General features: G+C 36.0%; 2 protein-coding genes across 3 annotated transcripts; one reads left to right on the forward strand and one right to left on the reverse strand.

Moving 5' to 3' along the window:
* Positions 1–1,554: 1,554 nt before the first annotated feature.
* Positions 1,555–7,403, forward strand: LOC132037456 (two pore calcium channel protein 1B-like). Of its 2 annotated transcripts, XM_059427984.1 has the most exons (7): positions 1,555–1,999; positions 2,636–2,696; positions 2,869–3,035; positions 3,423–3,528; positions 3,679–3,756; positions 4,535–4,596; positions 7,281–7,403. In XM_059427984.1, the coding sequence occupies exons 3-7, from the start codon at positions 2,980–2,982 to the stop codon at positions 7,285–7,287; spliced, it is 309 nt and encodes a 102-aa protein (XP_059283967.1). In that variant the 5' UTR covers positions 1,555–1,999; positions 2,636–2,696; positions 2,869–2,979; the 3' UTR covers positions 7,288–7,403. The 2 variants fall into 2 exon arrangements, with proteins under 2 accessions (XP_059283967.1, XP_059283968.1); XM_059427985.1 differs by having other exon boundaries at positions 2,636–3,035.
* Positions 7,404–10,174: 2,771 nt separating this feature from the next.
* On the reverse strand, positions 10,175–12,358 carry LOC132037453 (uncharacterized). Its single transcript, XM_059427975.1, has 2 exons — positions 10,806–12,358; positions 10,175–10,754 (listed from the first exon to the last, which is right to left on the reverse strand). Exon 1 carries the CDS (start codon positions 12,165–12,167, stop codon positions 11,418–11,420), a length of 750 nt encoding a protein of 249 aa, XP_059283958.1. The 5' UTR covers positions 12,168–12,358; the 3' UTR covers positions 10,175–10,754; positions 10,806–11,417.
* Positions 12,359–14,306: the final 1,948 nt, after the last annotated feature.

Below are 14,306 nucleotides of genomic sequence, written 5' to 3' on the forward strand. Positions count from 1 at the left end.
CTTCTATATTGTTTGTTTTTTTTTAAGTGACATTCACTTTTTTTTTTTTTTTTTTTTTTTTTTTTTTTTGATTTTGTTAATACGTGGTCTACTTTTTTTTTTTTCGGTGAGTTTGGAGATGGTGGGTTCTAATTTTTTTTTTTTTAAATATTGGTTGGTTTTTAGTATGGGACCCACATTTTAAAAAAAAAAATATTGGTCGGTGCGGACGACGAAGCATGGGTCTAAACCCATGTTCTATATTGTTTATTTTTTTAATATGGGATTCACTTTTTTTTTTTTTGATTTTGTTAATATGAAGTCTACTTTTTTTTTTCGGTGAGTTTGGAGATGGTGGGTTCTACTTTTTTTTTTTTTTTTTTTTTTTTTTTTAAATATTGGTTGGTTTTTAGTATGGGACCCACATTTTTTTTTTAATATTGGTTGGTGCGGACGACGAAGCATGGGTCTAAACCCATGCTTCTGTATTGTTTGTTTTTTTAATATGGGATTTACTTTTTTTTTTTTTGATATTGCTTGATTTTGTTGATATGGGGTCTACTTTTTTTTTCGGTGAATTTGGAGATGGTGGGTTCTACTTTTTTTTTTTTTTTTTTTTTTAAATATTGGTTGATTTTTTGTATGGGACCCACATTTTTTAAAAAAAAAATAGATGACGGACGACGAAGCATGGGTCTAAACCCATGCTTCTATATAGTTAAAAAAAACACATTATTTCCAATATCATTTGAAGGATTCCATCTCTACTGGAAAGGAATCTCAACAAGCTATAGGTATTTGGTACCGTTCCTTTATGTTTAATTTCTTCCTTATGAATCTTGGTATTTTCTTCTAATTTTTTATTACATTTCAGTTATTCCTATCCTCGTAGTTTGTAGATACATACTCTCCCATACCAATTTATATGATAATTGACAATATTTGTTCGGATACAAAGTTTAAGAAAGAGAAAGATGGAGTATTTGAGATTTATGGTTTAAAATATGCATAGACATTTTTGTGACTTTAAATCATGTCATCGAGAGTAAAATATGATGTATAAAATAATTTTTTTTTCAAAATAAAGATGTTTTTTTTTTCCGACCAAACTATAAATAAAAGTTTATCATATAAATTGACCTTTATTTAATATTTTCAAACTTCTTAGGCATAAAATAAAAGTCTCTCATAAAACATAAAACAAAAAGTAAATTATGAGTAAGGCATAAAATTGAGCTCTAAGCAATTTTGGTCTTTATCATATATATTTAACAAATTTCGTCTGTTAGATTTGACAAAAACTGTACAAAAAAATATTTAACCAAAGACACTAATAAAGTTTCATCAAATCCTAAAAAATAACAACATAAATAACTATACTAAACCCCAAAAATAACATAAATCACACCTAAAATTATACGTCTAGATGTGAGTTCTTGTTAAATCCCTTTTTCCTTCACAGTTCCCCAAACGTCAGAGACCAAAAATGTTAACTTTTGACAACTTAAAGGACAAAAATTTCTCAAAGAATATTTAAGGGACTAGTTTGAACCTATCCCAAACAAAAGTGACCATTTTTGTCACTTTCTCCAATTAGTTTCTCCTCGTTTTCCTACTTCCTTTACCCCGTTCCCCATATTATATGAGTGCAAGTTCAAACACCAGCTCGCAGGTGGAAATATAAACCATATACTACCAATTAAATAAAGAATTAAAAAAAAAAAAAAAAGAAGAAGTAAAGATGTGGATTACAATGAAAATATGGGGATTTTCTCTCCTCTTTGGGAAGACAGAAGGTTTTATTGGAATTGGTGAATCTTTATTTGCTTAGAATTTTCACAAAAACATATAATTTATTTTGCTAACAGCTTCTTTCTTTTGGGGTTGATTTTCAGGTCATTTTGCTCTTAAGCTTGGTTGCAGATATTGTGATCTACTTTATTTTCCTCACAAATGACTATTATCTATCATTTCATATTGCACCCTATCTCCGGGTAGTGTTCTTGATTTTGAACAATACGTATGCATTTGTAGCATTCTTTATTCTTACTCTTTGTTGATGTTTACTCCCACTGTTTTACTTTATTTTCCTGGTTTTGACTTTGACACGGAGTTTAAGAAAGTAAATAATGACTTTTGAATCTTGTGGTCTTAAACTAAAGATATGCAATGTACCAAAATGTCATTTAATCTTAAATATGTCATGTGCAAAGTTGGAATTAATGAGTTGCCAAAAAAGAAAAGAGACATTCTTTTTGAAACGGCCTAAAAAGAAAAGTAAGACAAACAAATGAAACGGAGGGATTAATAATTGGAAGTAGGAATATGATTATTACGCACAATAGACAACCTATGTGTTAAATTATATGTGAAGGTATTGGAAAGAAGTGGGCTTTTAGTGGTGTTTCCCAGAACATTAAGCAAGTGTCATATGGTACTTGCATGCATTTCTACTAAATATATACATTGTGACGACATTCATCAAAGGCTCACCATTAAGCAATTTAACTTCCAGAACATTAAGCAAGTGTCACTCTCATATAATGTTGTTGACATGTTGTTCAAATGATCATCCTATAGAACTTACTTTTCTTGATTGACTTGCTTCCTTTGTTGTGGTTTCTAATATATCTTAACTCCATTTTTCTGACAACAGGGAATTGCGAGAGAACTTTCTCATCCTTACAGGACTGCTTGGTGCCTACCTGAATGTTGTGGTTAGTTTTCATAATTTTGGGGGTTAATTGTTTATTTTTACAGTAACAGACGTCTTAAGCCACTTGATATGATAAATTTTCACACCTGGATTCTTATCGTCTTGCTAACGTAACCTTCCATTTTTTATATTTTATCTGTGCTCTCTTTTGCTCTCCTTGCTCACCTTTGCAGGCTTTATCTACTTTATTTCTTCTATTCTCGAGCTGGTTAGGATATGTCTTCTTTACAGACACAAGGCTAGAAGAAACCACGTTTACTTCATATGGCGCCACATTATACCAAATGTTCCTTTTATTTACTGCATCAAACCATCCAGATGTCTGGATTCCTGCATACAAGTAAGTGGCCTTAAAAAGTGTATTTAGTCTCCCTTTTACCCTCTATTATACCATTAGAGTTTGACAAGATCTAGAATCATTAACAGGTAAGTTAATCTTACCGTTAAAAGCTCTGCGTTTTGGTTATACACATAGCTACAGTAGAACGTAGTGTGTCCCACCTTCATAATCTAGAAAAAGCCGTAATAATAGAATAAGAGCACAATCTGAGTAAAGCTTCAATTTTTCTCATTCCCAAACTTTCTTACTGAACATTTGGTCTTATTAAAGTAAATGTTGGGCTTATTTTTTCCTGTAGAAACTTTCATGAATGTTTGACTGACTTTTTTTCTTTTTCTTATTCTTTCAAGGTCCTGTTGAAACCTTCATCGTGTATTTTTCTTTCAGGGACTCACGTTGGTATTGCTTATTCTTTATTCTCTGCGTGGTACTGAGCATTTACGTTGTCATCAACTTAATTCTCGCTGGTATATGTGGTAGCTTCATACATCAGGTAACATTTGCTGTCTTTTTAGCTACAAGCTACCAGAAATCATTGTACCATTTCCATGTTATTGTATTTGCCATAGCACTAATATTATCTGTAGCTTTTGCACCTTGCACATGCATATTGATTTGTTTATTTCTTCTCTTTTGGTTGTAGCTTGAAAAACAAGTGGCTGAAAAGGATCGAATGAGGCGAAGGATTTTAGGAAAAGCATTTAGCCTGATTGATAACACCGTGAGTCGGACACTTGACAACCTGTTTTCCAATAAGCTTCTGTGATTTTCCATGGAGAATATTCTTCTATTATAAGCTTATATCCTCTGTTCTTTCCTTTTCTGCAGAAGAGATATGACCTGTAAGTCATATGTAGTTGCCCTTAGTATGCTCCAGCATCAAAAAGAAGAGATAATATTTTTTGATTAAGCAAATGTGATGGGAGAACTCCTGATATAAGAAGAGAGATTTTATTGAAAACTAAGAGAGAAACGTTTGATACAGTTCCACACGACTCTATTCGACAAACATAATTTTGGTATTCTCATATATACGGAAACAAGTAGATGAAATGGCGTAGGTGTTGAGAATACATAATTCAACTTTAAATACACTCGATTCCTTGCTCCCCTTCCCTGAACAATCACAAACAGGTAGATATATGTGTATATGCGTGTGAGAGAGAGAGAGAAAAAGGACGAGTGGGGGGGTGGTGGGGGGGGGGGGGAGGGGGATGTGAAGGCAGAAAGAAGGAAATGGTGAAGCAGAAAGTACTTCCATAGAACTTTGAGGTACACGTAAATATAACTGGTAAAAGTTTTCTGATTTAAAAGCTATTTCCCCTTCCTTACTCTCTAGGTGTATAATGTTAAAGAAGATTCTGTTTTCCTCTACTTACGGAAATTCACCAAATTTCATCTTGGAGCTTATTGAAATAAGTTGCAAAAGGGAATTTGTGTGTGACCTTAAATCTCTTGGTTCCCGCTCCTAATAAAGTTGTTTCTTTTGACATTGGCAGAACAACGGATTCATCGACAAAGATCAATGTTTCCTTCTCTTTAAGGAACTTAACAAATACAGGTAAAGTTCATTCTCCACGTGACCTCCTTATGCATTTTGGACATGTAGGAGTTCTGCTGCTATAGTCTGGCTTCTTCTCATTCGTTGTCTTCCTTTTTTACTTTTGGCATACTGCCATTTCTTAAAACTGAAATAACCTAACAGTTGCAACTAGATAAGGCCGTTAAAAAAATCTGGCATAGTATGATGTAATATATTCAATGTGGCTAGCTTTCTAGCTGACAATGTTGTGAAACTGTTTGGAACAGGGGTTTTCCATTACTAATTTACTACCATGAGAGCAATGTTGCTGTGACCGTTATTTAGCCATGACCATTTTGTTGCTTTAGGGTTCAGTTAAAATATTGACAAGGTGGTACACACTGTCATAGCTGCATTCCTGAATATTGATCCTTCATGGCTCCATTCGTCATTAAAACTAAATAAATAATGGGCCCACAAATTGGATTTTCAAAAGCCAGTTACTTGCTTTTAAGAAGTGGTTACGTGTGTAAACCTTCTGTTTTTTCCTATTAAGAGGTCGATTGAGCAGGAAAAAAACATAGTTGACTTTTGTCTTTAGTTTTCATAAGAAGAAAGGATGTCTTCCATTTGTCTGTGAGAATAGAATATTTAAGTTTGGATACTGAGATTTGGTGACCAAGAAATTTGTCTGAATCCAACCCTTTGGGCCAATCGCAGCTTTTGAAACTCGGGAATAATGGGCCCGCCCCTCTACCCGTATTCACTTAAATACTGGACTTAGTTCGCTTGGCACATGGCTGGAGCTTGTGACCTAAGACACAAGTCCCCAACCTTTGCCAATTGAGCTAACCCTCGGGGTTATTTTGACAATGGTATATCACCCAAGGATGTACCTAATGGTCAATGAAGTGGGTTAAGAACCATGAGGTCTCAGGTTTGAATCCTTGCAGAGGCAAAAATACTAGGTGATTTCTTCTCAACTATCTAAGCCTAGGTAGACAGTTACCGGTACCTGTGCTGGCAGAAAGTTGCAGGTACCCTATAGAATTAGTCGAGGAGAGCGCAAACTAGCCCGTACACCACGGCTATCAAAAAATAATAATTTTGGTGCTGATATAATTGTAAGTGCCATAACAGTGTAGGAGATGTTTTTGGTACTTGTGAAAATGAAAAAACTTCTCTTGACTCGATTAACAATGTATAATATGATAGGTAGCTAATCTCTGTCCTATTAAGTTAAGTAAATATTCGATCTCAAAAAAAATAAGGCAAGTAAATATTCTACAATGACATTCAGAATATCCTAAGGTATCCTATAAATTATTCTATAAGATGTTTATTATTCAAATACAATGAATTTTGACGTGTATGAATCTAGACAAATATTCATTTAATATTCTAATATGCCCCCTCATACTCAAAGTGGGATTACCGAGTTTGTTTATTTTGAAAACGTGGAAAGTTGATGCCTCGATCTCGTTGGAGTAGTGGACAATCACGAAAAGGAAAAGTGGTGTTGGAATTATTTCCTCCGGAAAGTCGCTGGTAACTGCACAATGAAAGAAAGTGCTTCTTGATTTACACACAAAAAAGAATCTATGGCTTAAAAGAGATTCAGTGTTATATATCTCCAAAACATTATCAACGTTACTTGAATTGGTAGAATACAAGAAAAAATCAAGGTTTACAAGAGGACACTTGTTGCTGGAGAGATGAACGTTGGTTGAACGATCCTAGAGAGTGGAGTGACACCGGGATGGTTGCTAGAGAGGAGCGATGCATGAATGGTCGTTAGAGAGGAAGGATGCCTGAATGGTCGTTAGAGAGGAAGGATGCCTGAATGAGCACTTGGAGAGTAGCTGCATTGGCTGCCGAAGGGAGGAGCAGAGCTGAAGACAGAAAAATAGGAACATTAGCCAGACATACGACACATATGGGCAAGCACCGCCGTCGACATGAAAAGCTAGTTGAGTCTCTACCAAGATCTTAGAGGCTTTGATACTACGTGAAAATAGACGAAGAATGAAAATCTTATAGAATATTCTATAGGATACTTTTTTTTTTTTTTGAAACTGGTAATGTTGTATTCCTTAGCATTAAGGATATGCTGGCAACCTTAAAAAAGGAACAGAAAAGAAAAAGGGATAGATACTACTTACAGAGAGCCTAACAAATCTACAAGCTCTGGTTCCTCTATTTCTTTCTCTTTACACCAAAAATAAAAAGATACAATACAATTCCATTTAAAGCTTCAAAGCTTCTACTATTCCTCTCTCTCCACACAGTCCACCAGATACAGTGTGGATGATTCTCCATCATTTCTTCTGGCTCTTGCTTCATCTTCTTCTAATCCAACAACTCAGTAGATCTGCAGTGTGCTCAGGCATGGCCTAATTTGTGTTTGTGAGGGTAAAAAATAAAGCCCATAACTGTGCAGTGAATTTACAATGCAGAAAGAGATGGCTGGCTGTTGCTCTCGTCTGTTTCCCCACATAGTGGACATCTGGGGACAATGATCTGTCCCTTTCTCTTCAAAACTTCCTGAGTTAAACAAGCCCTTCTAACTACCAGCCATGTAAAGCATTTCACTTTAGTTGGTGCTACATTTTTTCAGACATTGTTCCACAAAATTTGCTGGTTTCTGTTTTGTTGTTTATTGTCAATTTCATAGACCCTTTTAATTGAAAATTGCCCATCCTTGTTATGTTTCCATCTTATAGAGTCTGAATCTGATGTAGTGCCACTAGAGGCGGAGCCAGGATTTGAGGTTTGGGGGTTCAAAAATTTAAAGGACAGGACAACGACCTCAAGCTAATGTATAACAACCGCCAAACTAACAGGTAAGTACCGGTATTTAATATATTAAAAAAGCAACGACTTAAACACTATATAAATACTAGTCACCAGTCGGAGGTCCGTTCTCCGGCGGACCGGGGCAACGAAGTGGTGATCTATAACAAAAGTTGGAATCCTAACTTTTTTGAAAATCTGAGTTTGGATTTGAGTTTGAGGTTTGTGAAAGAAACCGATGAAAGAAATTGTAGCAGCAAAGTAACATCCTTTTAGCTTTTTCTACTTGTCAAATTTATATTTTGTTAAAAATAAAGTGTTAAAAAGAAATTTTGTATAATAACAAAAAGGAAAAAAAGTTACCCAAAGGAAAAGAAGTGGAGTATTTTATATTTTCTTCTAATTTTAGAAAGAGAATCTTGCTTATTAGCAAAGGGCAAAGGGTCAAATTTACCCTGCAACTATGTTTTATAGTTTAAATTTGCCCTCCATCAAAATTTGGGATCAGATTTGCCCTCCCCGTTAGGATACTTGTTATATTTACCCTTTAATGGATGAAAGTCCACATCACAACAAAAAAATAGCCACATTGGATCCACATCAAATCCACGTAGGCAACTCATACTCAACCCAATAAACCCATAACCCGACCCGTATCCCCATCCCATAAATATTCTTTCAACCCTACTTCTTTACTGAACTATATAGCAGCGAAATCCAAAATTGACATGATTATATTTCAACCTGTAGTCCTCAATTAGTGTTCTTCAATGGAAATCAATATTCCAAGAATTCTTTTCTCACGATGTTAAATTTTTTTGTCAAGAGCTGCAAGCGGAGACTAGGAGCGAAGGCATTACAAAGCCAACAACTTTGGTTTAGATCTAGCAAGTTGACTAACTTTATCTTCGACTTTATATTTCTCAACTTCATATTGTGCTATAAACAACAAGCATAAATGAGAGGCTATACACCAAAACAAAGACACTAAACATAATCAACGTGATTTCCTTCTCTTTCCAGAAAAAAAATGAACTAGGGTTGAAAGAATATTTATGGGATGGGGATATGGGTCGGGTTATGGGTTTATTGGGTTGGGTATGAGTTGCCTACGTGGATCTGATGTGGATCCAACGTGGCTATTTTTTTTATTGTGATGTGGACTTCCATCCATAAAAGGGCAAATATATCAAGTATCCTAACGAGGAGGGCAAATTTGATCCCAAACTTTGATGGAGGGCAAATTTAAACTATAAACCATACTTGGAGGGTAAATTTGACCCTTTGCAAAAACATTGGCAAATATGGGGTTTCGAACCCACATCTTGGGGCAAAAGAGAGCTTTGCTAGCCTCTTTATTACCACTGAACCATCACTGCATAAGTATATAAAAGTTCGCCAAGTAAAAATTATTCAGCTTTACTGCATAATCCTAGTACAAATATAGTGTCTACGCAAAAGCTACTGGATTCGGTCGAACCCCCCTTTAACGCTGTAGCTCCGCCCCTGAGTGACACTGAAGCCCTCTAGTTCATGTAGCAAATTTTCCACCCTGTCCACTTCCCAATCATTCAAGTCTCCTAAATGATAAATCCCACCCTTGAGTAGTCCAACACTCGTTGACAGTTGCCTTAGGACTGTTGAATATGATGAATAAATTAGGGAAATCTTCCTTCAAAGGGGTATGATTCTTCCAAGCATCTCCCCAAAATTTTGTTTTACTACTATCTCCCACTTTTATGGTCATTTTCCCTGCTAGCTTAGGCCAAAGATTTCTGATTGTTCTCCAGACCCCAACTCCATAGGGTGTAGCTAAGTTACATGGACTCGGGTGCGGGTATCCGATACGGGTACGGATTCGAGTGTCGGATTCGGCAAAATCTAAGTTTTAAGATTCGGGGGTGCGTATCCAGTTATGGATACGGTTGCGGGGATTCGGCTAAGAAAATTAAAAATTATATAAAAATAGAGCTATAAAGATATTACAAAGTTTGAGAGATATTCTTATGAAAAACTTACATGTATATTGTAGAATTCAATCTTTCATTCTCCAAGATGGGCATTATTCTTCCATTCTCCTACGAACACAACAAAATAGCAGCTAAATATTAAAAGTATATTGCAATAGAACAAAAATAATTAAAAGAATCAAATGTAAAGTAAAAGAAAAGAACTAACCTTTTATCCAAGAACAAGAACGGCACAACTCTTGAAATAAAGAATGAATTTGTATTGTAACTGTAAAAATAGGATGTTAAACAAAGTGAAAGTGTGAAATTAGAAATCTAAAATTTAAGAGATAAAGAAAGACATTCATTTCACCCACAATTTAGCTATTATAATTGCTGAATTACATGACTAATCAATAGTCCAATACACCAAGTAGAAATTCACCCTGTTACCAAAAGGCAAAAACAATAGATCATTTCAACTTAACTAACAAAAACCAACAAAGCATAGTCAAGTTAACTAATCTTAATTCTTAGGCCCTAGCTTTCCTCCACAACATCTTTCAACTTCTTCCAAATCTTCAAATTCTTCTCCAAAGATCACTCCCTCCAATTGAGGTTCATCCATTGATGGCTCGGTTAAAGCATCAATCGTCTCATCAATATCAAATTGATCTCCACCTAAAGTAACATCAAAATTAAAAAGAATATATATATATATATATTAGAAAATTTTCACGAAAAGGAAAAAGAGTTATGCAAATAACTATTGAGGAAAATATTAAATAAAAAATGTAGACATATCACATACTTAAATCCCAATACTTGTTCGGTCCACTTGTATATTTTTCCTTCTTGCGAAAGAGCAACCGTAGGTTATAGTGTACAAATACCAAATTTTCGGCTCTTGAAGTTGCTAATTTATTTCTCTTGATGATGTGAATCAAAGAATAAGTGCTCCGATTTCTTTCACAACAAGAGGGAGAAGCCGGTTGAGTAAGCAACTTGTAAGCTAAGCTTTGCAAGAGTGGAGCCGAGACACCATGATTTGCCCACCAAGAAAGAGGATCCTCATACCCCATAGCATCAATCACATGAGGCTCACCAAAATAACCACCCCCACTACAAAATGCTCCATACTCCATTGAGACTTGCTTCATTTCATCATTTTTAAAGCATCTCGAAAGAATGTGACCCTGTTCGTTGAGATTTCCTGATCTTCATTAGGAGCTTGCCTTCGAATTCCATTTTCACCTTGAAGCCATGATTCATGGTAGTATTTTGGAACCAAAGAATGTGCCAAACAATGCAAAGGGGTATTACTTTTGTTCCACCTAGATACAAGAATCTCATAAATTGTTTTAAAAAAGCTTGATTGACCGGAAATGAGATCCTTCCCCTCATGCTCAAAGATAACTTTTTTAACTTTCTCAATCATGGTGTCCCATTTTTTAACTTTCTCAATCATGGTGTCCCACATATCATAAATGAGATGCAATTTCGGACTATCAAGATTGGCACTTCTAAGCATATCTACAATAGGTTTCGTGAACTTCAAAAAATAATCAATACTATCCCACCAATCATCATTCATTATAAGGGTTTTTATATCACGTGTTTTAGCTTCAAGTGTCCTATCCCCCCTATAATGCTTCCATTCATCATCCATCACCATCTTGACATCTTCTCTAATGCCGATTTCAATTTTTTAACACGATCGGTCATAACAATGTGTGATGCAAATCTTGTTTCGGCAACTTTCAATAAGCTCAATTTAGAATGCTTTTGAAAAATTGCAAGTGCCATGTCATGATTCACAACAAAGTTTTTCAGACTATTTACTTGACCGAGTAACGTTACTATCCATTCGCAAATTGGGTTGATCTTTCCGAAGGTTGGCACATACTTTTCAACGCTAGATTTAAACAATGAACAACACAAGGAGTCCAAAATATATGAGGAATTTTTGCTCCACGATAGAACCGGCACTTTCATGTTACTTGCGTTATCCATAATAACTTGAACAACATTATCCGGACCTACATTTTCTATTGCATGAATAAACAATTTAGCAATGTATTCCCCCCTGCTTTACGATTCCACTAGAATTGATTGAATTTAAAAATATTGGGCCCGACTAGATGATGCCATTATATTTATCAAAGGTCGTCTCTTAATGTCGGACCATCCATCCGAACAAATCGACAACCCTTTCTTTCTCCATGTATCTCTAATTGGTTGCAACTTTCTAGCAATGTTAGTCTTTTCCTGAGCCAAAAGAGATGTCCTCAACCTATCATATGCCGGGGGAATATAACCAGGAATATGATTTTCAGCTAGAAACAGTGAATATTTTGTGAAATAAGGAGATCTTGCAAAATTAAACGATAGACCTGATGCGAAAAACATTCGGGCTGCTAATTTATCGGCGGTATTTCTTTCAAAGAGGCCAAAGGATTTCTCTATAGCTCCACCTTCTGGACCTTTTCTTTTTTTCGGTTGTAGCAAATCATTCCCCTCCGGAAGAGATACATAATCAGCTTTCTTTCTTGCATAAACTTGAATGGATGGTTTTTTTCTTTCCACTTGTTCATGCTCTGTCTTCAAAACCCTTAATATTTCACCACCGATAGCTGAACATATTTGAACTCCATGGTTTGGTATTTTTAAGAGATGTGATTTTACTCTGTTATATGATCCCGTGAATCTTTTATTGCAATAGTTACACATCCATACTCTGTTTCCACCAGCAGCAGCAGCAACCGAAACAACTTTGACATGATTCCACAATAGTTTATCATCAAAATCAATCCCTACACTTTTTGTTGGTCTCATAAGACCCTTTCCCTTTTGACTTGCAAATGCCATATTTTCTATTTTGTTGGATGAGAGATGAAGATTTTGTTGTGATATATTTTTTTCCGGCTCTGGACAGAGATAAACGAGACAGAGGAAGAAGTAATATATTTGGATAACTTTCACTATTTTTGGTATTGGAGGGAAAAAGGGGAAGAGGAAGAGACTAAAGAGACCTACTGATGTGGGAAAGGACTTATCTTTGTCAAAGTACAGCTAAGTCACGTATTTGTTGGGCAATCAAAAACTAAAATTTGACTTTTTGATCAAGAAATTACCTTTTTCTCTAACAGAGTACTAGCTAGCATTAAATGCCTTGTACAAATATTATTATTTTAATTTGAATTTTTTTGTTTAGTTTTAATATAAAATTAATTATTATTCACACCCAAACCCCAAAACTCAAACCCCAAACCCCAAAACTCAAACCACAAACCCCAAAACTTAAACCCCGAAACTCAAACGTTGTCACGCCCCGAACCATGGCCTAGGCGAAACACGACACTCGGTGTCATACTGCATGTGACCGAGCGAACCACATGGCTTGCTGAATCATCATGAGGCATACATGAGCGGAAATACAACATGGATGTGATGAGCTTTTATAAAACATGAGAATCATAACATTAAATAAAATACTGATTTAAAACATGAATGCGGAAATATCGTAAATGAGCCAAAATGGCTATCCGACTCTGAAACATCTGACATGACATGTCTGACTAGTCTAGTCTATGAAACCTCTACATAAGTCTGAACATGAAAACATACTCGCTGGGACAAGGCCCCCAGCATACCTTTAAATGCATATCTTATCATGAAAATAATAAATAATAAATGTCTAAGCCCCGGAAGAGATGGGGCTCACCAACAAGCTGATAAGTGCGAAATCCTACTAGGCAGGTGCGTCGTCCTGAAAATCAGTACCTGCATTGTGAAATGCAGGTCCCCGGGCAATAAAAGGGGACGTCAACACATTGAATGTACTGGTATGTAAAACCCCGAATGAAATAACATGGGACATGGAAATAACATCATGGCCCTGAAAGCTGGGCCTAAGTACGGTCATGAACATGAATACATATAGATAAAGACATTATAAGTAGGGAGAGCATTGCATAAACCGACAACATGATATCACCACGTGGGCACGTGGAGTCTGGCACCTCGCCGGACCAGCAGAGCTCCCACACCTTGCCAAGGGTATGAGATGAAAACGTGACATGAAAGGATCCAATCAATATTACATGAAGGAATCGTCCTAACTGGGCGGAGTGATCTGTCACAAATGTCTATTGTGACTTAATAAATTTAAGTTATAAGTAGTTTAATTGAGTCCCTTAAGTTTTAAGTTGTTAAACTTCTGCATTTATATTAAAGTCCCTAGAGTAAGTTAAGTTTATTGCTTTTTGGTCCCCAATTCTGTTACAAGAATTGGACAGGTGTCATTTGAGATGTAGCTGAGTCAGGCCTATTTGTACCATTGTACTGAACTTTTGTTGGATCATCAATACTGAAATCAGCTTTTCCTCACTCTTTTCTCTCTATCTTCTTTCTCTCTTTCTGTAAATTCTCCATTGTAACAAGAGAACCTCTCCTCTTGTTACAAATGGTATCAGAGCAACAAGCTCCGCCGCCGTTACCGGCTCCGTCGCCGGAGATTCAAGCGATTCAAGACGACCTACGAGCTATAAGAACTCAGCTTGGGGTTTTTGCTGAAGATACCGGAAAGAGGTTTGCAACAATCGAGGACAACCAAAATCAATTTCAATCACAGTTAGATGAAGCCCGAGAAACAAACAAGAATCTCGAACTGATTTTGAAGAGTTTGAACTTACAAATAGCAGCAAACTCGATTCCGCCGTCACCAATGACCTCACCAATCAACACCACTCTGGGTCCAACACCAGCTGGAACACCGACTGTTCCAGCTATGAACGAATATGGTCAACCATCAGGTACTAAAACCCCTTCTCCTACTTCTCAAACTCAATTCACACCATCAACTTTTAATGTTGGTCGGGGTTTTACATTTCCACCTGCACCATTGTTTTCAAGTCCACCCCTGTTTCGAAACCCTATTTATTCATCTTCACCTCCAATACTACCCACCCCAATCATACACACCCCAGAAACCCCAAATAGTCAAAG

Source organism: Lycium ferocissimum, chromosome 11 (genome assembly GCF_029784015.1).
Source record: "Lycium ferocissimum isolate CSIRO_LF1 chromosome 11, AGI_CSIRO_Lferr_CH_V1, whole genome shotgun sequence".
Taxonomy (NCBI): Eukaryota; Viridiplantae; Streptophyta; class Magnoliopsida; order Solanales; family Solanaceae; genus Lycium; species Lycium ferocissimum.

Bases quoted from the DNA above. Each gene is read 5' to 3' on its own strand.
- LOC132037456 (XM_059427985.1), top strand. From the start codon at position 2,980: ATGTTCCTTTTATTTACTGCATCAAACCATCCAGATGTCTGGATTCCT. The intron at 3,529-3,678 runs GTAACATTTGCT...TTTTGGTTGTAG, and splicing joins GTGGTAGCTTCATACATCAG to CTTGAAAAACAAGTGGCTGA. The intron at 3,757-4,534 runs GTGAGTCGGACA...TGACATTGGCAG, and splicing joins TTAGCCTGATTGATAACACC to AACAACGGATTCATCGACAA.
- LOC132037453 (XM_059427975.1), bottom strand. From the start codon at position 12,167: ATGGCATTTGCAAGTCAAAAGGGAAAGGGTCTTATGAGACCAACAAAA.